We start from the raw sequence: 24318 nt of genomic DNA on the forward strand, positions 1-24318 counted from the left end.
TTGATAAATGGGATTAGTCATATTTAAATTCCTAGCAATATTTAAATTCAACGATTTTGTTGCTACCCGAATATTGTAATGCATTTTTAAATTCAGATTTAAGCTCTGCTCATTTCATCTTTTGTAGACTTAATGATTGGTAAATGATTTTTATTGATTAGATATTTCACAACTAACAGAATTATGTCATCACATGTTATCATTCTTAAAGGGCAACAACTGAAGCACAGGAAAATAGGACTAAAAAACTAAAATGAATGGAAGAAAACTATTTTTGCCCATATTAACCAGCTTTTTCTTTCAATAATTTCGGAAAAGATTATCGTTTAAAATAGCCTAAAAATATGATGGAATGCGGAAATTATCGTTCAGACTCTGACTTTTTGTGAATGGGTGAATTTCATGAATGAACTCTTCAAATTTCGTGTAATCGATGCCCCAAGCGAACTGATATGCTGCAGCAATGACTCTCGTACAATGCCAGACTGCATTCTAATTATCCCACAACGGAACGGATGCCTAAATTTGTATGTGAAGCGGGCGAAAATCAGAGTAAACACATTGCACATGTGCTGGCCAGCAATTAGAGCGAAATTGAGATGGCTGGTTAGCCAGGATCTCCTCTGAAAAGGATCCCGACATGTGTTGGCCGGGCGGCTCATTAGCACCGCCGGTTGATCTTGACAGCGAGTGCAAGGCGAGAGCATGCGGAGGGCAGGCCAGTAAATCACTGCTCAACTGCGGATCGCTGGGATCGTATCGCTCCCCACACACGTGCAACGCATAAAGATCAGTGAGAGTCGCCGGGGAACCAGTTGCAGTGCTGTTGCGAAGACAACGCCACAGGCCGAAGTCTGCGAAAAGCCGCACTCGACTTTAGTCTCTAGTGGGGGCCGGTTGGCAAAGGATCACACTGGATCAAGCGGCCATAAACTTGGCAGTGTTATAGCTATATACTTCGCTGATGCACCCTGCCACGACAAGAGTTGCTACTGCAGAATCTGGAGACCCATTCAATTCGGAACGCGCGATTAGAAGGGGCGGAAGCCGTCCTCTGTGGCGCTATCGCTGTGGAGCCCAAGCTGCTGTGTATGTAGCCACGATATCGTTCTGCTGCCGCCGATCCGCTGCTGCTGCTGCTGCTGCTGCCGCTTCTGCTCTTGGCTGTGCTCCAGTGTGTGGCACTGAATTAGAGCGATCGCACACGCCCGACTCGATCAGTTGCTGGCGTGCCGTCTAACCCTGCGGATGTGTGCCGAATCGAGACGGAGAGTTCGACCTTTGGGATAGTACGCGACCGGATATATGTCCTGCGGCAATGCGCAGGCGCGAAGTGCAGAAGAATTACTGAAATTTTCAACAAGTGTGACAAGTGTGCCAGATAATTAAAACTCAAGTGGTGTTCGTCGAGTGTTAGCCACTCCAGAAGGACCAAAAGGAGCCGCGATACGCGATACACCAAACACATATATATTCGAGTGGCGAGCCGCGCAGAGTGAGGCGACCGATTATTGTGCTGTCCTCAGCAAGGAGCCGCAAAATGGATTTATCGAGGCGGCTGTGGTAAGCATCCGACAAACATGTATCCATCCATATCCATCCGAACGCGACAGATGTAGCCAGTGGCAGTGTGCAATCGTTGAAATTGATTCCCTTTGTGTTGCTAGCAAATTACTGTGTCAATTGGAATTTTAATTCCGTTTGAACTACATGGGCAAACACTTGACACGGGGCTCCCAGTTGGCTGGTGCTCCTGCTCCTGCTCCTTCCGAATGTCCTGCCACATGTGCGGATGTGGGCGTAGATGTAGATGTCCTTGCTACGTGCTACGTGCTGTGCAACAGGCGCTCTTCGCTGTTGACACTGCGCGCGACTGCCATTATCCTGGCCAGCATTTTGTTTGCATGCCAAATTACATTGCCAACTTAATTGAAGTTTGTTAATGAAAATTGCAACATTTTTCAAAGCATTTTCAAAGCCCTCCTAATGTGTTTGTGTGCGCGCCGTGATTGCTGCTCTTGCTGCCCTCTCGTCCTGGCGCAAAATGTTTCCATTAGCAATTAAGCCAGAAAGTTGTATTAAAAGTTACGGTTATTATGGTGGGATCCCTTTCGTGGAATTTAATAAATAAAATTTAATCAGTTAACGGGGATATAATGGGCCAGCAAATACCCCTTATTATTTAGCTAATTTTCGGTATGCCTAATTTCAGCAGTAATTGTTGTTGGGCCAATCGATTTCCCTTTTAACATCTCAATTTCCGGCAGCACGATGACTTCAAACAGCCACCACCCACTGCCTCAGAAATTGTGCCATTACCTCACCTGCATCTCATCGACAGGTCTCTCTGTTTCACCACCACCTCCCCTTTTGTTGGTTCTCCAAATGTGTGTGCGATTCCCCAAAAAAAAAAAAAAAAAACAAATCAAATTTTCGAATCGAAATGTAAATATTTATCCCAAAGAGTTGCGTTCGAATTGGTTGCCCAGCGTAGGTGAAGTGCGTGCGCTTTGAAGTGCCCTTTCCCCCCAAAGAAAAAAGATAGAGAAAATGAGGTGAGATGGCTGGACAGGCCAGAAGATACTTGCGAGGCAACTCACAGGCCGGTTCAAAGTTGACGGCAGAGATCTCGACGGGCCAGTTGCTCTCACGCACATGCTGGACATATCTTGGCCATAATCTCCGGCCCAGGCTGTTCTTTCTCGGCCCGATGTCTCGTTGCTGCCCCGTTGACCACAAGCGTTGCGTGCGTTTTATTTTTGGCCAAAGTCATAAAGTCCGATGCCGACACATAAAAGGCCAGAAACTCGTTCCTCGGCCAACTGGCAGTTAGCGCATCCATTCGTCAAGTTTTTTAAAGTTTTTCGCGAAAATTGTGCGTTAGCCACTTGAAAGCGAAAATCCCTCTATGTCAACAGCTGAAAGGGGAAAATCTATGGTTCGGCATTGTTCGGCATTGTTCTGTTTGGTGTACGGTGCCATGAAAATGTGGCCAACAGATGACCCATGCTGGCCATAGTTTTGGGGACATATGTGCCTGGTATCTGGGGGGACTAATCAGCATTAGCAGGAAGTCATAGTTTTTCTTAGCACAATTTCCCAATGATTTCGTTGGCTGTTCTTGAGAATTTGACAATAGTTCGAGAATAAATCGCTTGAAAATCATCTTGAAAGCGGCATTCGGCATTCCTGGGTAGGGGATCTGATCGGACGGCCTGGCCCAAGACCAACAGCCTCAAACGGGTCAACACTCAGCCCGAGTTACGTATGGCCGTCATTATGTCTGTAGTTTAATGGCACAAACTAAACGTTTTAACGCACTCGGTAAATCAGTAACCGGGTATCTTGTAGGCAGAATCTCGGCAGATGGCCCGTCTGTGTGTGGTCATTAAGTGGCCAAAATATACATTACATTAAGCGAAAATTTGTGACTCGTGACGTCTTTGAACTTGACTCCAGTTGACGCTGTTGGAGATTCGAAGATCGTCCGCAGAGAGCTACAATCCGAGAATAATTTAAACATCTCAGTCGTCTTTCTGGGGAATTAGGATGTTTTGTGTATTCAATGAAAATTCCCCATCTAAATATAAGATTTTACCTATGCTGATAAATTTTACACACACTTGGACCTCTCTGTTTGTTATGTTTTAACTATAATATTCCGCGGAAAGCACTAAACTCTGACCGGCAGGAAAATGAGTGCAACTAGAATAACAAGAACAACATCCAATTGCCCACACATAGTTGCTGGGCCAAAATGTTTATTGAGTGTGATCTGTGGCAGCCGCACTATAAACACTAAATTTCCAAAATTTATGCTTTCGAAATGATACACGCAGAGTCGGTTGCCTTGAAACTAAGAAACTAACCGACGATCTTTTGGAAAATCATGCACACACGAGTCGAGGGTAAACACTCGAATTGCATAATTGATCCTTAATAGCTATAAATAAATCAAATAATGTAAATGTTGATCTAGCGAAGTGGCTGCTTTTCGCGTGAGAGTGTGCGGATTCTGCAAAGTCTGTACTTTGTGTATGTTGTGTGGGGGGGAAAATGCCGCCAGGAAATGGCATGTGTGTGCCGGGGATGGATTTCTCGGGAATATCGAATGATGCGGCAAATGAGCAGCAAATTATGTTCAGTGCCGTTTGGACAAACGCCCCTCCTTGTTGTTGCAGTTGCAACAATCCTGCGGATCATCTCACTCCATGCCTCAATTACCTCCCAAGTTCATGGCGGCAATGTTGCACGCTGCATTTGCCACATGTGCTGGGGCTCCAAAGCGAGGACGTGGACCCCCAATGGCATGGTTAATGGTTTCGCGACAGCAGATCGGGCGATCTGCCCATCGCATTCCCATGACTTAATGTCTTATGCTTAATTAACAAAAGACTGCCGACTGGGCGGCTGTTAATTATGCCATAGTCCACAGCTAAATCGGCTAATAATGTGTGAGATGGAAATAGTGTTGTTCGTTATTCGTAATAAAACTAAAACTCACAGATACAAACGCACACAATCGGATCGATCAGTTGCAGACGAGGTCGTCGCACCCTGCAAACGCGGAAGATAAAAAGGATGCCCCAAAATATGCCGCCGCTAAAATTGCAGAGGCCGAACAAGATACAAAATACAGAAAGCAAAAAGCAAAAAAATAACGAAGAGCAGCCACGGCATGACTGCAAAAATATCCAAAAACTCTGCAGATCCAACAAGGAGGCAGATTCAAACGATGCGTCACATGCAGTAAAATATGCCTAAAAAGTTCTGTCTGAAACGGGGAGCCACTGACCGAATGAAAAAAAAACAGAAATCGGGGGGGCATATAGCAACAAGTGAAAAATTCGCCGTCAGCCAAAACCGAAAAAAACGAATGAAAATAAAAGCCATAAAAATGTTTTGGTGAAGGGGAGGACAGGCGACGATCGGTTTGCAGGGGTGTTTCTTGGGAACGTGATGCGCATCGTGATGACAGCAAATGAACCGAGTGCAGGCCAAATTGATAGCCCTTCGAGGGTCAGGGACGTAGCCCTTTCTCGACTTCCGATTGCCAGTGTACGTACCTCAAACTGGCAGTTGGAATCTGTAAAACGCAAGGAAGCTACACTCCTTCTACCAGTAAAACTGACAAGTAAAACAATTGAACGAACCAACCCGTAATTGCACTATAAATCAATGTCTGCTCCACATTTTATCCGCCAGGTACTTGCTGACATGATAGCATTTAACCCAATTGCCTGGGTTACCATTTCATTTGAAGGCTGTTATAAATAACTGAAATTCATGTGCGTCAAGCATGGGAGTTGTTCATTGTTTATTTTAAATTTGAACATCGGGCTCTTTCCGAGAACAGGTTGTGGAAATAAAGACAGATATTTCTATTAAGCATAAGTAATGAGCAATTTAATTACTTTCTGAATTCTCTTGTTGAGTTGGCAAAGCTAAAATTCCTATAAAAAGTAGTATTTCCAAAAATACTTTTTGTTTCTCAAAAAACTCGGACGCGTTTATTTACGTAGCCGTGTTTTTTATACCTTAAGAATAGTTCAACGCTAATTAAGTGCTGAAATATTCCAGCTCATTTGGCATCCTGTGATTTCTCTTTTTTTTTTATCACGAGTTGGCGCTAAAATGTTTACACGGAGACCTGATTAATAATCCCCATTGGCTGAGGTGGGGTCAAAGTTCGAAAGGGTGCAAAAGTGGATGTTTCTAGGCCGATAAGCGTTTTCCCCCTTACGAGTGCTATTAGCCATAAGTGAAGTCAAGCAGCTTGTTGCAATCTCGAACCGAATGAGTTGGGCAAATAGGGAATTGCCAATGTTTGTGTGTGTAATGGGGGGAGGGGGAGGGGGTGGAGAGATCTTTGAGGATGGGAAATCGCGACAGCGGCATTATGATGCCTCTAATTAGCTGCACTGCACTGTTGATGCTCTTGCGGCCGATGGTTCTTGCAGCAGCCTCCATCCACACTCACGCTGCAAGTGGCTGGTGCAAACATTGGGCCATAAAAATTTGTTTACAACTCACACATTTCGCTGCCGCCGTTGACAGTGAGTGAAATTTATGGGTCAGTAAGTTGGCAGAGTGAAACGCACAGGGAAACTCTTTCCCTTTCAGTCCTAGTGTATCTGTGACTGGGCTTAAATGTGCATTCTGTTTGCTCATTTGCTCTGCTCATTTGGGCAAACGCGTGGCAAATATTTCATTAGGCATTTGAGCAAACTTTGTTGCGCCTTGCCTTTTGGCCCCAAAAGCACAATTGCAACTTTGTAGGCAGTAGAATGTTGCATAATCTCCAGCATTGCTTTGTGTCTGCATTTCGTAAACACTTCGGGGCACAGGCGTATGTTTATTATTTTCACTACTCAATTAAGTTAAATTAATTTCGAAATTGATAATTGCTCGGCCAGGCTGTGCAAGTGTTTGGCTGCCAGTCAAAATGGCAGCAGCCTGAATTTGCCATTGCAGCTAGGGTAAAATGGGACTCCCCATCTCTGTGTGCGTTGCTTTATGCAAATGCAATTAAAATTTCAACAATGCAAACATTTACTTCCGTTGCAACAAATGTCGTCGTCCCACCACCAGCCCGCATCTTCATAGAGTCATCATCATCATCACCAGAGCTTTGGCAGCGGCAGCATCCAGTATCCAGTATCCAACATCCAACATCCAGCATCACGGCAACATGAACATTTACCTGGCCGCACCTCAGCCACAATTTGGCGTTTTGCATTAGTCTGGGTTTGTCTTGCGATAATTGTATGACTATGTAATTGTATTTGAACAAACGGGTGTCACACATTTGCACGTATCCTTCCGTCTAATGAGCTCGATCTGTGGATAATTGCTGCCTGGTATTTTGCAACCGAATGTAACTCTCTAACGAAGCTGATTGGGACCTAAATGCACTCAGAAAAAAAGAAGAGTGTTTTTTTTCTGGCATTTAAATAAGCTAACCTTTTAATCTTCTAACAGCTTAACTCGGAATTTGTATATAGTTTATCTTAACTAAGAACCGGAAGCTCTGAAATTAATCTTCTTTTGCGAAAACTAAAATTATTTATTCAAACAAAGATTTTACTCGACCTAAGACCAAATGGTATTATTTCTGGAATTATCTGTTTCCTGTTAGTGATTATTGTACATGAGGCTAATTCATAAAAAATATATCGTTATTCATTTTCGGAGTTACGAATTGAGCGATATTTTGAAAAATGATACGGCAAGGGAAACAAAAAATGTGTGTATGATATAAATTTTCTTTCCGTGTAAGGGGGGTGCATTTATACGCACTTTCTGTTTGCTGCAATTAAATCAGTTGGCCTGCCTGCATCAGAAATTCCTTTCGTTCTTTACAATCAACATAAAAAGGCGAAAGGGGCCAGCAGAAGTCAAACGGTTGCAGCTGGGCATTCCATCTTCATCAAAGGGCCCCGGGCTGTGGCATCCATCCTCGTGGATATGCAGCTCAAATGTTGCATGCCCCAGCCATTCGATTGGCTTGATGGGCAACTCCTCTGCATCTCTCGCCTTGATCAATTGGCATGGGAAAGCAAAATGAGCAACCAATGATCACTCCTTTCTACAAGTGGGTGGGAATGAAGTGGGGAGATTCTAGTTACTCGACCTCGCGGATGAGTCATGTAAACAAATCCAACGTCGGTTCTCAATGGTCAGGTGTGAAATCTGGTCAGAATTTATTTGTGTTTCTGAGGCAATTGTTTGGATTTCGACTGGCCATACACATATTGTTTTTGGTTAGCTTGAGATTCCTTTTTGTTTGGCATAAATTGTAATTTGTTTTCGGTCTTGAGTTTGGCGGCTAAGTGCACGCACTTGTGGAGTAAGTGCCGCTGATAATGTTGTTGTTGCGGCTCATTACTGGGCGCTTTATTTACGATGGTCATTGCAACACTTTACACAGAGAAAAATATATTTTGTTCTTAACAGAAAAACGACTAATATTAATTTCATTGTACCAGAACTTCTGCTGTCCTCATCAAAACTCATAGGGTTCTAGTCTCTTTAAGATTGGAAAAGTTCTTGAAATAGCAGTATTACTGTATTAAAAGTTCATCAGAAATGAATGCATTTTTCTCTGTGCATCTGGTATTCTACCCCAGAATGCACTTGTTGCGTGGAAGGCATTTGAAAGCAATTACACGATCGTGAATATCTCTGGCATGGATGCGGAGTGAATATCTTTTAGCTACTTGGTCTGGAGAGAGTGCATATCTGTGGCCTGAATTTGCATCCATGCAGCATTTGTTCAAGTTGACTGATAATGGCTGCAATTGTGGAGCAGCAATGTAAAAGGGAGCATTTCTCTGCACACTCTCGCTGCATCTATGCAGTGATTGCCCCTTAAAGCATTATCACCGCTTAGAGCGACGGTTGCTGCAACCCAGCGATATGCCTTTGTAATGCGGCGCACAATGAACAATGGGCGGCTATTGTGGGACTATTTCTGGCCAGAAAGGCAATGCGACCCGTTAATTGGACCCCTTAGACTCTCAGCTTTGATCTCGCCTGCCGGCCAACTAAATCCTGGCCACTAAATGGGGTCAGGGATTGGGGAGCGACACTAGCTGGCACTGTGTTATTGTAAAGTTTCCTCCGAATTTAGCATTTCCTCTGTGTTTTGTTTGACATTGCTGTGGCGGCATTCGGTGGTTCCCATGACATGTGTGTAACTTATTTGACGATTGCGCCAACTGTTTGTGCTAGTGTCACGTGGCATCCGCCGCATGTGGCAATAACAATGTTGTTTCCCACACCCACATATCCGCACTTATTCGGGATACCCGGGTTCCGAGGATTTTGCGTAATCAGCAGTCGCGTATGAAATCGAAATCAAGAACTCAGTGCTCTTGCGGTTTTTGCCGCCTCAGCGGTTTCCTTGGAACTGCCCAATTAATGGAGTTCGTCCTGGCCAGGGCGGTATCCGGTTTGCATGACGCAATGCCGGGGAAGGAGGCGACTGGCAGACGCCGCCCCCTGCCCTTTGGCCTGCCAGCTCAATGGACTGTGAAATGTGTGCCGTTGTCGGTTGTCGCTTGTCGGTGCCCGTTGTCCTTGCCAAAGCAATAGGTGTCCTGGCATTGGTTTCAAAAGGGAAATGCGCTCGAAATTGCATTAAAATGCCAACACAGAAGCATAAAAATTATGGCCACACTTGGCGCCCAGCCCTCCAGCATTCTTCGTGTTCTGCGGCTGTCATAAGCAGCACGCCTGCTGCGGCAAGCCCAGGACCAAGGACCAAGAGGATGTCCTCCGAGAAGTGGGGGAGGGGGGAGGGGAGGGGGGCGAGCGCCATCAGTCGGAGGCGTCGAAGCGGAACGAACCGAGAGGCTCCCCGCACGCAGCTTCAGAAATTAAATTGGCAAGCCCCCAACAAAAAGGGGATGTGGATGCAGGGCGAGGCAAGCGCGTTGCCTGCAACATTGAACGCCTTTGACATATTCACGCAACTTGTCCTCGGGCGGCAAAACGACGACGTCCTCCTTGGGAAAAGTTCGGAAGTCGCAGTCAGGAATTCGGCGGCGTCGAATTGTCTGCGGCATAATCGTATATTCTCGCTGGCTTCGGTACTTATTATTTGCTTGGTTCTGTCCTTCTTTCGTTTTGGCAAATCGGCAGGAAGCCCTGCTAAATTATGTCTTGTTTATGTGGCATTGCATATTTATGGTCCGTGCGCGCGGCGCATAATAAAAAATTGTTACCAAAGAAATTGCAAATTTTACTTGACCAAGTCCCATTCTTTTCGCCATTCCCCCTCATGTCCCCCCATCTTGCAGTTGCAATACCAATACCACCGCTGCATTTAGCCGCAAAAACAAGTTCAATGTTTGCTTGCTCTGGCCAGCGAGCATAAACAAGTTCATCATGTTGTCGCCGCGAAGCCCCACAAAAGTTTGTTTGTGCCCCTTCGCTGGACGCGGCTGGGTCTTTTGAGAAAGTCCCAACCGAAGTTGGTCCCTCCTCCACCGTTCCCAGCCTGTTGCTTCTCTAATGAGTCTGAGCACTCGTGTGTTCACAAGCAGAGTCAACAAATATATATGTGCAACAAGTCAACACGTGACTGCGGTCCCATGATTTTAATGAATGGCCGAGTTGGGCGAGGTTATGTCTGGGTGGCGTTTTATTAAGTCGCCTTCTCCGCTTTCCCTTTGCAGCTCAACTGCCTTGGTAGCATTCATTGTTCTGGCCGGCATCCACGATTCCCAGAGCAGATTCGTAAGTATGCCCGATGGTATCCTGCCGGGACAAACGGCTAATCCACTGAACCCCTTTTTACAGCATGGATCAAGACAAAAAAGACAATATGGCGCGAACTTGTATTTGCCGGAGAGCTCTGTGACGCCCGACGGCGAGGGCGACAATCCGAATGAGTGGACTGTGTGGAGCTCACCCTCTGACTGTTCCCGAACCTGCGGCGGAGGAGTGTCCTACCAGACGCGAGAGTGTCTGCGCAGAGAGTGAGTATTCAGGATCCAAAGACCATTTAATTAGAAACCTGTAGAGAAATAAATCCAGTACTACGTGTCTACCATATACCTTCTTTTTTTTTTTCGTTATATTTAATTCAAATATGTTTTTCAGTGCCTATGGCGAGGCAGTTTGCAGTGGAGGCAGTCGTCGCTACTTCTCCTGCAACACTCAAGACTGTCCGGAGGAGGAACCCGACTTCAGGGCGCAGCAGTGCTCCCGCTACGATAACCAGAAGTTCGATGGCATCATCTACGAGTGGGTGCCGTACACCAATGCGCCCAACCCGTGCGAGCTGAACTGCATGCCCAAGGGGGAGCGCTTCTACTATCGCCAGCGGGAGAAGGTGGTGGACGGAACCCGGTGCAATGATAAGAGCTTCAACGTGTGCGTGAATGGCGAGTGCCTGCCGGTGGGCTGCGACATGATGCTGGGCAGCGATGCCAAGGAGGACAAGTGCCGCAAGTGTGGCGGCGATGGCAGCACCTGCAAGACCATTCGCAATACCATCACCACCAAGGACCTGGCTTCCGGCTACAATGACCTGCTGCTCCTGCCAGAGGGCGCCACCAATATTCGCATCGAGGAGACGGAGCCGTCGAGCAATTATCTGGCCTGTCGCAACCTCAGTGGACACTATTACTTGAACGGCGACTGGCGGATCGACTTCCCGCGCCCTATGCTATTTGCCAACTCCTGGTGGAATTATGAACGCAAGCCCATGGGTATGGCGGCTCCCGATCAGCTGACCTGCAGCGGCCCCATCTCCGAGAGCATCTTCATTGTGATGTTGGTGCAGGAACGAAATGTCAGCCTTGACTACGAGTACAGCATCCCGGAGTCCCTCAGTCACTCGCAACAGGATACGCACACGTGGACACACCACCAATTCAGCACCTGCAGCGCATCCTGTGGCGGTGGCACTCAGAGTCGCGTGGTGACCTGCAACAACCGCATCACCCTGGCGGAAGTCAACCCGGCACTTTGCGATGATAAATCCAAGCCCGTCGAGGAACAGGCGTGCGGTACGGAACCTTGCGCTCCCCACTGGCAGGAGGGAGAGTGGTCCAAGTGCTCCAAGGGCTGCGGATCGGATGGCTTCCAGGAGAGAAACATCACTTGCGAGCGCATCTCGTCTTCAGGGTAAGTTATACTTCCTAGTACCAGAATGTATTGCTTGGGAAAAGGAATCTCCTCAAACTCTTCATCCACCAATTCAGCACCAATTTCTGTATTCATGAAATTCAATCTGCGTTTTGTTTATTTCAGCGAGCATACCGTTGAAGAAGATGCAGTTTGCCTGAAGTTGGTGGGTAACAAGCCGGCTACCAAACAGGAGTGCAATCGCGATGTTAAGAACTGTCCCAAGTACCATCTGGGTCCTTGGACGCCATGTGATAAGCTCTGCGGCGAAGGCAAGCAGACGAGGAAGGTGACCTGTTTCATTAAGGAGAACGGACGCAAGCGCGTCCTGCCCGAAGAAGATTGCGTGGAGGAGAAACCAGAGGTGGAGAAGACCTGCCTGTTGACGCCTTGTGAGGGTGTTGATTGGATCATCTCGCAATGGAGCGGTGTAAGTATTGCAGTTGCTTATCATGCCGTCACACGCTAAATTCCATTGTCCTGCAGTGCAATGCATGTGGCCAGAACACGGAGACACGTACCGCCATCTGTGGCAACAAGGAAGGTAAGGTATATCCCGAGGAGTTCTGCGAGCCAGAGGTGCCCACTCTTTCCCGACCTTGCCAATCGCCCAAGTGTCAGGCGCAGTGGTTCTCCTCGGAATGGAGCAAGTGCTCAGCTGCATGTGGCAAGGGTGTTAAATCTCGCATTGTCATCTGCGGGGAGTTCGATGGCATGACAGTGACTCCGGCTAGTGATGACTCGAAATGTGATAAGGCAACGAAACCAGAGGCGGAACAGGAATGCGAGGGCGAGGAGAAGGAATGTCCCGGCGAATGGTTCACTGGACCTTGGGGCAAGTGCAGCAAACCTTGCGGTGGAGGTGAGCGCGTTCGCGAAGTCCTGTGCTTATCCAATGGAACAAAGGCCGCAAACTGCGACGCAGAAAAGGTCGAATCTCCATCGGAGAAGTGTAATGCAGAAGCCTGCACTGAGGATGAGATATTGCCCCTGACTAGCACCGATAAACAAATCGTCGAGGATGACGAAGAAGACTGTGATGAGGATGGTATTGAGCTGGTCGACGATACCTTACCGAAAACTGATAAGAGCGCCGATATTATCGATTTCGACAAATCGTCCACAGAAACCACACCTGAGGATGAAGATCAAATGCAAAGTGACAGCCCGACTCCCTACGATTCGTCTGATTCGACTGGTACCACCGTTGAGGGATCCGGAGATGAGTCTGATTCAACTACCGACAGCGGAATTTCCACAGAAGGAAGTGGTGATGATGAAGACACTTCTTCTACCGATTTGATCAGCTCGACAACTGCCGATTCCAGCTCCAGTGACTCCAGCTCTGGAATTTCCAGCGATTCGACATCTGAAGCTCCATCTTCTGTCTCCTCTGAAGGCACGGAATCTTCTGGTGGCTCCACTGATGCCTCAAGCTCAACGGAAGCGTCCGCCTCGGACTCTACTGACGTTTCAAGCACTACAGATACTTTAGGATCAACTGATGCTTCAGGATCTACTGATGCTTCAGGATCTACTGATGCTTCAAGTTCGACTGATGCTTCAAGTTCTACTGATACTTCAGGTTCTACTGATGCTTCAAGTTCTACTGATATTTCAAGTTCAACTGATATTTCAAGTTCTACTGAGGCTTCAAGTTCTACTGATGGTTCAGAATCTACTGATACGTCAGGATCTACTGATGCTTTAGGCTCAAGTTCCACAAATGACTTAACTGAATCCTCTGATAAATCAACTGACGCTAATGAATCTTCAACAGAGGCTTCATCGTCATCTGTCTCTGATTCTTCGGACACTACAGATAGCACAACTAACGATAGTTCCTCAACAGAATCTTCAGTTTCTACCGACTCCTCTTCACAAGATACAACCGAAAGTACTTCTGAGTCCTCAACTGATTCCACAGAATCCTCAACTACTGAAGATTCTTCTACCAGCGATTCTTCGACAACAGATAGTTCTACTTCGTCTTCCACCTCTAATTCGGAGGCTACTGACGATGACTCAACCACAGATGCTAGCACTGCTGATGGTTCCACTGACGGCTCCACTGATGGCTCCACTGATAGCTCCACTGATGGCTCCACTGATGGCTCCACTGATGGCTCCACTGATGGCTCCACTGATGGCTCCACTGATAGCTCCACTGATGGCTCCACTGACAGCTCCACTGACGGCTCCACCGACGGCTCCACTGATAGCTCAACTGACGGAAACACTGAAAGCACCTCTGACAATACATCTGCCAAAAGCACTGACGTTAGCTCCAGTGAGGGTTCAACCACTGATGGCACTACCGTCGAGGAGCTGTCCAGCTCCACAGACTCAGCTTCCACTGACGTTTCTGGTTCCACAGAAGCAACTGAGTCCTCTGCCTCCACAGATGGTTCCTCTACTGACGTCTCCTCTACAGATGGCTCTATCACTGATGCTTCCTCCACAGATGGTTCATCCACTGAGGCTTCCTCCACAGACGGCTCCACGCCTGAGGCCTCCTCCACAGATGGTTCGTCCACTGAGGGTTTCTCTACAGATGGTTCTTCCACAGATGCAACTGACTCCACTGAAAGTGGCCCAACCGAGGAGAGTACTACGGAAGGAACGACTGACAGCACAACCGAGGGATCCACAGACAGCTCCCAGTCTACAGATCTTGATAGCACTACCAGTGATATCTGGAGCAGCAGTGACAAAGATGACGACTCGGAGTCCAGTACACCTTACTCCTTTGTGTCTGAAGTTACCAAGGGCAAGCCACGAAAGTGTAAGCCTAAGAAGAGTAGCTGCGCTAAGTCTGAGTACGGTTGCTGTCCGGACGGTAAGTCCACTCCCACGGGACCCTTCGACGAGGGCTGTCCCATTGTCAAGACCTGTGCCGACTCAGAGTACGGTTGTTGTCTGGACGGAGTGTCTCCGGCTAAGGGCGAAGACCACAAGGGTTGCCCCAAGTCGCAGTGTGCGGAAACCCTCTTCGGCTGCTGCCCCGATAAATTTACACCTGCCATTGGTGAGGACGATGAGGGATGTCCCGAAACAACCACCGTTCCGTCCACAACCACCACAGAGGAGTCACAGCCTGAGACAAAGTCGGAGTCAAGTACGGAGCTGGAAGGATCAGGGGAGGACTCGACGACACCTGAGTCAGAGACCACCAACAAGTCATGCTCCTTTTCCGATTTCGGATGCTGTCCCGATGGCGAAAAGCCCGCCAAGGGCAAGGACTTCGAAGGCTGTCCTGATGAGCCACAAGTCGCCAAGGGCTGCGACCAGTCGGATCACGGTTGCTGTCCAGATGGACGAACTCCAGCCAGCGGTCCCGATTACCAAGGGTGCTCTGCCTGCATGCGCGAACGCTTTGGCTGCTGTTCGGATTCAGAGACAGCGGCTCACGGTCCCAACCAAGAGGGCTGCTGCCTGGACACTGATTTTGGCTGCTGCCCCGACAACATCTTGGCCGCCCGAGGACCCAACTTCGAGGGCTGCGACTGCCAATACACGCCCTATGGTTGCTGTCCGGACAAAAAGTCGCCCGCCCAGGGCTACAACGACAAGGGATGTGCCTGCGAGACGACACAGCATGGCTGTTGCCCCGACAAGATCACTGCTGCCACGGGACCCCAGTTCGAGGGCTGCCCCTGCGAGACCACCCAGTTCGGATGCTGTCCCGATGGACTCACATTCGCCAAGGGACCCCATCAGCACGGATGCTACTGCACCCAGACGGAATTCAAGTGCTGCGAGGACGAAAAGACCCCGGCCAAGGGACCCAACTTCGAGGGCTGCACCTGTGTGGAGAGCAAGTTCGGCTGCTGTCATGACGGAGTTACCAAGGCGACGGATGACAAGTTCGGCGGATGCGAGAAAATCCCGGATCCACCGCAGAAGGCCTGCGGTCTGCCTAGCGATAGGGGCAACTGCAGCACCTACAGCGTCAAGTACTTCTTCGACACCAAGTACGGCGGATGCGCTCGGTTCTGGTATGGTGGCTGCGGCGGCAACGACAACCGATTCGAGAGCGAGTCCGACTGCAAGCAGACCTGCCAAGACTACACCGGCGAGAACGTCTGTCTGCTGCCCCAGAACAGCACCGGTCCCTGCACCACCTTCAAGAAGAAGTGGTACTATGACGCGGAACGCAACAGTTGCGAGGAGTTCCAGTACGGCGGATGCTTCGGCACCAATAACCGTTTCGATACCCTTGCACAGTGCCAGGGAACTTGCAATGCCGGATCGAATCTTCGTAAGTATAGCTCTGTTTTCCTTAAATGGATTCCACTTAGTAATCTTATTAATAATAATATCAATATTTTATACGACTGAACTATGAATTGAACTATGTTGCATTTTCAATAGTTTAAAAAGCACTTATCCAACTCATCTATTCGCATTGCAGCAACCTGCGAACAGCCAGTGGAGAGCGGACCGTGTAATGGAAACTATGAACGTTGGTACTACGACAACCAGACCGACGTCTGCCGGCCCTTCACCTATGGAGGATGCAGGGGCAACAAGAACAACTACCCGACGGAACATGCCTGCAACTACAACTGCCGCCAGCCGGGCGTGCTTAAAGGTTTGAGATCTGATTTAGTATGTTGCGGTGTCTTGTATTGGTTAATGGGTTTAGTTGTAAGCAATTTGTTGCTTGGGCCTATGATTAGTTTTAAGTTTGAACCTCTTTGTCTATCCTGGTTAACGGTATGTTTTTCCACACTTTCCTTCTCCCCAAAAAAAATGGCTTGGTTACTTCTTTAATTGTATGTGCATGACTGCTTGCTACTTGCTATACCGACTTTCTGAATGTGCTCCCGCAACCGAATCTCCTCCCGCACCCACCGTTACCATCCCACCACCACCACCCCAGATTACTGTGCGCTTCCTAAGCAAACTGGTGATTGCAGCGAAAAGCTGGCCAAGTGGCACTTCTCCGAAAGCGAGAAGCGCTGTGTGCCCTTCTACTACACGGGTTGTGGTGGCAACAAGAACAACTTCCCCAGCCAGGAGTCCTGCGAGGACCACTGCCCCCGGCAAGTTGGTAAGCTTTAAATGTTGTCTGCCCTGGCGGCTGCTTTCAATGTGTTTGCATTTGGTCCCCCCGAATCACCTTGCCTAATTGACACTCTACCCCCATTCACCCAACCAGCCAAGGACATCTGTGACATACCTGCCGAGGTGGGAGAGTGTGACAAGTACACCAACCTCTGGTACTACGACACCAAGGATCAGGCCTGTCGCCAGTTCTTCTACGGCGGCTGCGGTGGCAATGAGAACCGCTTCCCCACGGAGGCGTCCTGTTTGGCGCGCTGCGATCGCAAGCCCGAACCGACGACCACCACCCCCGTGCCCCAACCACCTTCAAGCCAGCGGGACATCTGCGATGAGGATCCAGCTCCTGGTGAATGCAGTGACTGGCAGGTCAACTGGCACTTTGATCGAAATGCTGGCGCCTGTCGTCGGTTCCACTACGGAGGTTGTGGCGGCAATGGCAATCGCTTCGAATCGGAGTCGGATTGCGAGCGGCGCTGCAACAGGCAACTACGTCCTGCCCCGACTTCTGCCCCTGCTCAAGCCCCACCTCGATCAGATGTTAGCCAGTGTAATCAGCCTGCTGATCCGGGTGCATGCGATAAATGGGTTTCCAAGTGGAACTACAACGCGAGTGCGGGTGTCTGCCAGTCGTTCTGGTATGGAGGTTGCGGCGGCAATGATAACCGCTTTGATTCCCTGGAGGATTGCTCTACTCGCTGCTCTCCCAATGTAGACGTTCGCTTTGGTGAACCAGAACCGGAGCCCCAACCGGAACCCCAGCCGGAACCCGAACAGGAACCCGAGCTGGAACCGGAGGATCCTGTCGAGGAACCCCGTCCTGACACGTCCAAGTGCTTCTTGGCATCCGAGCCGGGCAACTGCTTGGGCAACGAGACCCGCTGGTACTACAATAGTCAAGAGGGACTCTGCGACGAGTTCGTCTACACGGGATGCGGCGGTAATGCCAACAGCTATGCCACCGAGGAGGAGTGCCAGAACGAATGCAGTGACGCCCAGACCACCTGTGCTCTGCCCCCTGTCCGCGGACGGTGCAGTTACCTCTCCCGACGCTGGTACTTCGACGAGCGCAGCGGTCGATGCCACGAGTTCGAGTTCACCGGATGCCGCGGCAACCGCAACAATTTCGTTTCGGAGAACGAGTGCCTCAGCTTCTGCCGGGGTGGACCTCCAGTGGAACCCGAGCCACAGCCACCAGCACCGGTAAGAATTTTAGTGTGTCACCACGTTTCTAACTAAGCATAGAAGATGTTCTGCCGGCGCTTTTGGCTAAGAATTTTGGTCTTAAGCAGTGGATAACCATTGCTAACATAGGAAAGAGCAGCTAATGCCCCACATACCAATGGAATGAAAACATGTCTCGAAATAAGTTTCTTCTTAATCATTTCATCCATTGGAAGATCCATTACCAGAAATATTCTTAGTATAACTATGATAATATGTTACTACAACTTTTTTAAATATCTCTACAGACCTATTCAGTGTGCACCCTGCCAGCGGAGGCGGGCGAATGTGACAACAGCACCATGGCGTGGTTCTACGACACCGAGAACATGGCCTGTACGGCCTTCTCCTACTCCGGATGCGGAGGAAATGGAAACCGCTTCGAGACGCGCGACCAATGCGAGCGGCAGTGCGGAGAGTTCAAGGGAGTGGGTAAGTTTGGTCTGGGCTTGGGTACTTGTTTCAGGTGCTAAAATTTTTGTGTCAGACGTTTGCAATGAGCCAAAGACGCAGGGTCCCTGCACTAATTGGCAGACCCGGTACTACTTCAACGTCCTGAGCCAGGCCTGCGAGCCGTTTACTTATGGTGGATGCGATGGCACCGGAAATCGCTTCAACGATTTGTACGAATGTCAGGCAGTTTGCATAGCCGGCCGCGAACCGACGGTGGGTTCGGCTAAAGGTAAAATACAGGGGGGAGGGGGTTTCATCATGAGTCGTTGGGCTAACTGGTTCTTCTATTGCGTAAGTAGAAATCTGCATGCTGCCTTTGGAGATGGGCCAGTGCACTGGACCTTCGGTGCAAGAGCGCCGTTGGTACTACAACGACGAGCAAGGAAACTGTATGTCCTTCATTTACGCGGGTTGCTCGGGCAACCAGAACAACTTCCGAACCTACGAGGCATGCACGAACCAATGCCGACGTAAGCCACTTTTGTTCCACAGAGCACTCAGCACTCAGCACCTCTGCACCTCAAATCCACAAATCCACCCAACCACGAATGCACCTTGCTCACACCCAAACCGCTTGTTTTCGTAGAAAATTTTGAAGTAGCATTTGTAGTTAGCGATTAAAGCACTTTCACTAGACCTAAGATTGCACGGGTATCTTGGGATGGAATAGCTCTCTCGCGAAACTAACATAACTGAATGGTAATCTGCTCCTCTTCCAGCCGAAACCAATGATTTGGACAATGGAATTGGAAGCAACCCGTGCGATTCATACGATGCCAATTGTCGGGAACTTAGCTGTCCGTATGGCATTCGCCGTGAGGCTGTCCAATCTCAGCCAGAGTGCACGCAGTGCGTCTGCGAGAATCCGTGCGAGGGATACAACTGTCCCAGAGGCCAGCAATGCGCCGTCGAGGAGGCCACACCCGATGGTCGCCAGTTTGCCCCAGTCTGCCGCGACATTAACAAGCCCGGCGAGTGTCCAGCTCTACAGGCCAATGCCAGTAACTGCGCCCTCGAATGCTACACTGATGCCGACTGCATTGGCGACAAAAAGTGCTGCAGCGATGGCTGCGGTCACCTTTGTCTGCCTCCCACTCGACCCACCTTGCCGCCCACCACTCACGCCCCCGTGGTCGTCTATCCGGGTGATATTAGGGCCACTCTGGAGCCCAAGCAACCACAAGAGCTGGCTGTCCAGACTTCCATCGGCGGCATTGCCGTGCTGCGGTGCTTCGCCACCGGTAACCCGGCTCCGAACATCACTTGGTCGCTCAAGAACTTGGTGGTAAGCTATCGAAAGAGATCCCCTAACCTACCCTCATCTCTACCCTCCCCATCCTTATCCTCTTTTACAGATCGACACAAACAAGGGCCGCTACGTCCTGACCCCCAACGGTGACTTGACCATTGTCCAGGTGCGACAGACCGACGATGGCACCTACGTCTGCGTGGCCACTAATGGCCTAGGAGATCCGGTGCGACGTGAGGTTCCTCTCCAGGTTACAGGTGCGTTCTTACATTCTTTTTTAATGTTCTGTTTGGCATCGTTACTAAATGGCATGATTATTTATTGTTTAAAGAGCTTTACGTTATAATTATTTAAAAAATGTAAAAGTCTTTGTTTAGCTTAAATTTGTTGGTCACATTTTTACCAAACTGGTAAGGCCCATCCACATTGTCTTATGAAAAATTTTAATAAGTGAAAGATGTCATCCTCGCTGGTTTAAAAACTTTTAAACAACATTTAAAATACCCCATGCAGTGGTTAAAAAAACGATTATGTCTTATTAACGAGAGCATTATAGTTGGCTTACCAACTATGCTTTTGCTAAAACTATATTTATATTTGGTGATGGCTATTTAACTAACTGCTTTGTATTGCACACTGCTCGCATGTTGCCTGCTTTTTGTAACCCATCCTTATAACTTGGTGATGGTAGAGGCCGTAAAACTCCCCGCCTACATTCACGGTGACAAGAATGTAACCCAGATCGTGGAGCTGAACCGTCCGGCAGTGATTCGCTGTCCGGCCGGAGGCTATCCACAACCGCACGTCAGCTGGTGGCGCAATGGACAACAGTTTGGCCTGAGGAATAACCTTATGGCCCGTGACTACTCGCTGGTCTTCAACTCTATTCAGTTGAAGGACCTTGGCCCTTACACTTGTGAGGTGTACAACCAGCGGCGTCCCGTTTCGCTGCACGTCACCCTGAAGGCGGTGGGTCCTGTCCGGGCTTTCGGCGACGAGGAGTCCCGATACCTGCAGTATGTGCTGGATCCGGCCATCCGTCCGGTGACCCAGCGACCCCGCTATCCCTACCGACCCACTCGCCCGGCCTATGTGCCTAATCCCACTGGTAAGTAGTGCATTTGCATGTTTCGGCTGGCTTGGCATGGTGGTTGAACTGTTTATTGGGGGCAAGCTTTTATGAAGATGGAAATAATGCTTTCTTGATTTGATTCACAGTTAATGCACATGCCGTGTTGGCTCTGGATCCCAAGAACAGCTACACAACTGGCTCAACCATTGTCATGAGCTGCTCCGTGCAAGGCTATCCGGAACCCAATGTCACTTGGACCAAGGACTACACGCCTCTCTACGAGAACGAGCGCGTTCAAATTACATGTGAGTGGTGCCTCTTTTTGAAGCAAAGTATTAAAGATACTCTTAAAGTAAAGAGAAATGTTTTTAGGCGCTATATAAATATTCGATCTAGACTTATTAATACAAAAAACATTTTTCAAATCGAAAATATAGCTTATAGCTTAACCACCCAACGTTAAAGCTAAGCGCAACACCCTTTTTCTTTGTCGCGCTAATATAATTGCAAGTGGTAACAGTGTAAAGGGTATTTGATAGTCTCGACTTTTCTTGTTTTATTTAAAACTCTGTTAAAAACCGTAAACGTATCATTTACAGCCCAGCCACATCGTCTCATAGTGAATGGTGTGACCCCCGAGGACGCGGGCAGGTATGCCTGCAGGGCCAGCAATGCCTACACGTACGCCGACGCAGAAGCAAATGTTTCCATTCAATGTAAGTTATTAGATAGTTTCAAGATGATTCTTGAGGTTACTAAAAATTATTATTATTATTGCAGCTGTTTTACCTGTTTCGCCGGAGTGCGTGGACAGTCCGTTCTTTGCCAACTGCAAGCTGATCGTGAAGGGTAGATACTGCAACAATGCATACTACATAAAGTTCTGCTGCCTGTCCTGCACATTGGCGGGCTTTGCACCCGCGGCTCCTCATCCCAATGCGGTATAATTCCACATACCGGGCACACAGAGAGCAGAGTATTTTTGTTTGATTTTCGCATTGAATTGAGTTTAAAGTTGAAACGCACCACCACACAAGAATAATTGGATCGACACTCCCGGAGGACATTCAAAATCATTCAAAAGCAGAGAGACCAAAAAGCCAACCGTTGCTTAGCCATAACCATAGCCTAAAGATCAAGAACGAACGAACGTCTAATGTAGTATTTACTCTCTTCCAGAACAAAAGAAAATAGTATTAGTGTTTTTATGTTTGTGTTCCTATTTATTCTTGATTACGAGTAACGTTAAATTCAATCGAGGAAAAAAAGCGGCTAAAACGAATTTGTATTCTACTTTTTAGTTTCTACGACTACATTTCTGTGCAACGAGTAAAGCATTTAAGCCTAAAACTAATAATTGTAAATAAATTAAAACTACATAATAAAGAGTGCATATGTACAAAAGACTTTCGGGGGATGACCCACGATTTGAACAGGCCACAATATCTGGCAACGCTGTTGGGAAAAGGGGTTTATTGATTTTCCCCAGCTTTTCCGCAGCAGCTGTTTTCTCGAGCCTGCGCTTTGCACCCTGGGGTTGATTGGAGTTTGGGAGTCGTACAGAGGAAGACAATAAAAAATTGTTTGTATTGCCATCGCGTGCAATTCACTTTTTTAGACATTTTTAAGAGAGTTAAGCAGAGTTCGACTTTAAAATATGGAGGATAGCGGCATCGACAGCGAGGACAGGCAATCCAACATATACGAGGATGGGGCAGCGGGACTGCTGGTAAGTGTATTTGCAACCACAACAGCTGAGGGGGCAATGCAATTTTCCATGGGTAACGTCACTGCAGAAAACGGCCAGCGGAGCCCCCAAACATATGTCGGATCTGGAGTTTGAGGTGGCTTTCAGGGGTGCCGGCAAGGTCTATGCCCCCACGACCATAGAAATCGATGAGGAGGAGCAGGCGACCGCCTCCGGTCGAGGCCACGAGCCACCCAACACCTGCCGCATACTGCAGCGAAAACTGGAGCTGAAGGTCGAGCGAGCCCGGCGCAATTACACTCAGTTTCAGGAGGAGCAGGTGGGCATGGGTGTACACCCTGGGCCAGTCACTTATAACAGAATACCTCTCCCAACCGCAGGCCACCAAGACGCAGTCGTCCACTCTGATACCCATCAATCGACTTCCCATTCCGGGCGAACCCGAACACAAGCCGCTGGTGGACTACAAGTCGGAGAGCAGCGATGAGGCCGAGGAGATCTCCTTCTTTCCGGCACAATTGAAGCGGTCCAAGCGCCGCCAGCAAAACCACGAACTGACTGACACCTTCAGCATACAGGAAATGACCATCGACTCGGATCTGGAGTCGGACGACAGTGCTGGCACCCAGAATCTCGAGCTACTGCTGCCCTCCATGAAGACGACTATTTTGGATAAGTTCAAGGGATGCTTCGGCTGCTGGCGGCGCAGGTAATGCCAGGCGGAGGAGCGGAGGCATATCAGACGACGTTTCAGGCACAAATCACGTTATTGACAGGCACTAGCAACCTACGTACTTAATAATAAACTCCATTGCCACTACAGAGCTGTAAACATAGATTTATTTGGCTTAGTAAAATCCATTCGATAAATATTAATCAATACTAAACGAGAGACTGCCTTTTAATATAGGTTTTAAGGAGAAAGGGGTAAATTAAGGAAGGTAAAGCCCCTTAAATATATAAAACAAACGTCCTCAAACGTTCCTCACATTGGTTTTGCTGACCAACAAATAGGTTTATAAGTAAGTATGTTTTAAGTGTTAAGTTTCAGAAATTCTGTCTATATACCAGGCAATTTACTAGCAATTTAAGATTTTGAATGTTCCCTACTTAAATTAAATTTCATATATATTATTATTTGTATTTACAGCTAAGATGTAAACATTTAATTACACGGAAGTACTGGAATGTTGTACAAATAATTCGGCTACGAATAATTAATATGAATAATGCTTAGTCTTCTTGTTTATGGAATTTTAGGTATCCGTATTGAGTGTCAGACAGACGCCCTGCAGAATCCAGTGACTTAAATCCTCGGAAGTGGCCAAATTCGCCTCAAAGACCAGACCCACTCCCATGGCATTTCTCCTTAACGATGTCGTATAAACAGGGGCAAGGTAGGTATTCTACAAACAAAGGTCACATATTAGAATAGGTTGAAAACAATTTAAGAAACCAAGTTCATGGTCCCCTTGTGTTAAAGCATCCGGTATTTAAACTCGGAAACAATTAGCACAACAGATGCCCCATTAGTTGGCTAGGAGGTTTGCGGAAGCTGCTGGTAATTTAGTGCGATGCATTTAAACAAATATCAGCGTGGCCACGCCCCCTCCGACGTCCGCCACCCCGGCATATGTAGATACAAGAGCACATTAGTACTTGTCACTGCCAGACGGCAGCTATCCTGGCTATCCTGGCTAACCCTCCTGACCAGCTCTATCCCATCCCATCCCGAAAAGTCCCCTAAACATACAGACCTGCAGCTTGAGACGGTGCGCCTCGATGGGCTCCACGGCGAGAATGGCCAGCTCCTCGACCAGGACCTTGGGATGGGAACGCGCCAGCTGATTAGCGCCCAAGTCAAAGCGCCCGCCCTCGATGTACAGACCGTGCACAAGGCAGCCCTGC

The 24318-nt window shown here is 48.4% G+C and overlaps 3 protein-coding genes across 6 annotated transcripts in view; 2 read left to right on the plus strand and 1 right to left on the minus strand.

Moving 5' to 3' along the window:
* The first annotated feature begins 1175 nt into the window (after window positions 1-1175).
* Window positions 1176-22108, plus strand: LOC108046797 (papilin). Of its 4 annotated transcripts, XM_017126688.2 has the most exons (18): window positions 1176-1563; window positions 10182-10242; window positions 10306-10484; window positions 10609-11637; window positions 11764-12067; window positions 12124-15898; window positions 16052-16231; window positions 16523-16693; window positions 16802-17907; window positions 18177-18360; window positions 18416-18610; window positions 18681-18851; window positions 19101-19666; window positions 19737-19887; window positions 20322-20738; window positions 20849-21007; window positions 21302-21418; window positions 21483-22108. In XM_017126688.2, exons 1-18 carry the CDS (start codon window positions 1541-1543, stop codon window positions 21647-21649), a joined length of 8955 nt encoding a protein of 2984 aa, XP_016982177.1. In that variant the 5' UTR covers window positions 1176-1540; the 3' UTR covers window positions 21650-22108. The 4 variants fall into 4 exon arrangements, with proteins under 4 accessions (XP_016982177.1, XP_016982180.1, XP_016982178.1 ...); XM_017126691.2 differs by lacking the exon at window positions 20322-20738; XM_017126689.2 differs by lacking the exon at window positions 16523-16693.
* Window positions 22109-22244: 136 nt separating this feature from the next.
* On the plus strand, window positions 22245-23297 carry LOC108046778. The gene is made up of 3 exons (XM_017126656.2): window positions 22245-22431; window positions 22499-22729; window positions 22791-23297. Exons 1-3 carry the CDS (start codon window positions 22360-22362, stop codon window positions 23121-23123), a joined length of 636 nt encoding a protein of 211 aa, XP_016982145.1. The 5' UTR covers window positions 22245-22359; the 3' UTR covers window positions 23124-23297.
* A 259-nt stretch (window positions 23298-23556) lies between these two features.
* The window catches only part of LOC108046809 (dynein axonemal heavy chain 10), a 39251-nt gene continuing 38489 nt past the window's right edge, over window positions 23557-24318 (minus strand). Inside the window, exons 46-47 of the mRNA XM_017126706.2 lie at window positions 24168-24314; window positions 23557-23816 (exon numbers count right to left, since the gene is read on the minus strand). Coding sequence (XP_016982195.1) covers window positions 23667-23816; window positions 24168-24314 — 297 coding nt within the window. The 3' untranslated portion in view covers window positions 23557-23666. The remainder of the gene's footprint in view (window positions 23817-24167; window positions 24315-24318) is intronic.

Source organism: Drosophila rhopaloa, unplaced genomic scaffold, assembly GCF_018152115.1.
Source record: "Drosophila rhopaloa isolate 14029-0021.01 unplaced genomic scaffold, ASM1815211v1 contig_167, whole genome shotgun sequence".
Lineage (NCBI taxonomy): Eukaryota > Metazoa > Arthropoda > Insecta > Diptera > Drosophilidae > Drosophila > Drosophila rhopaloa.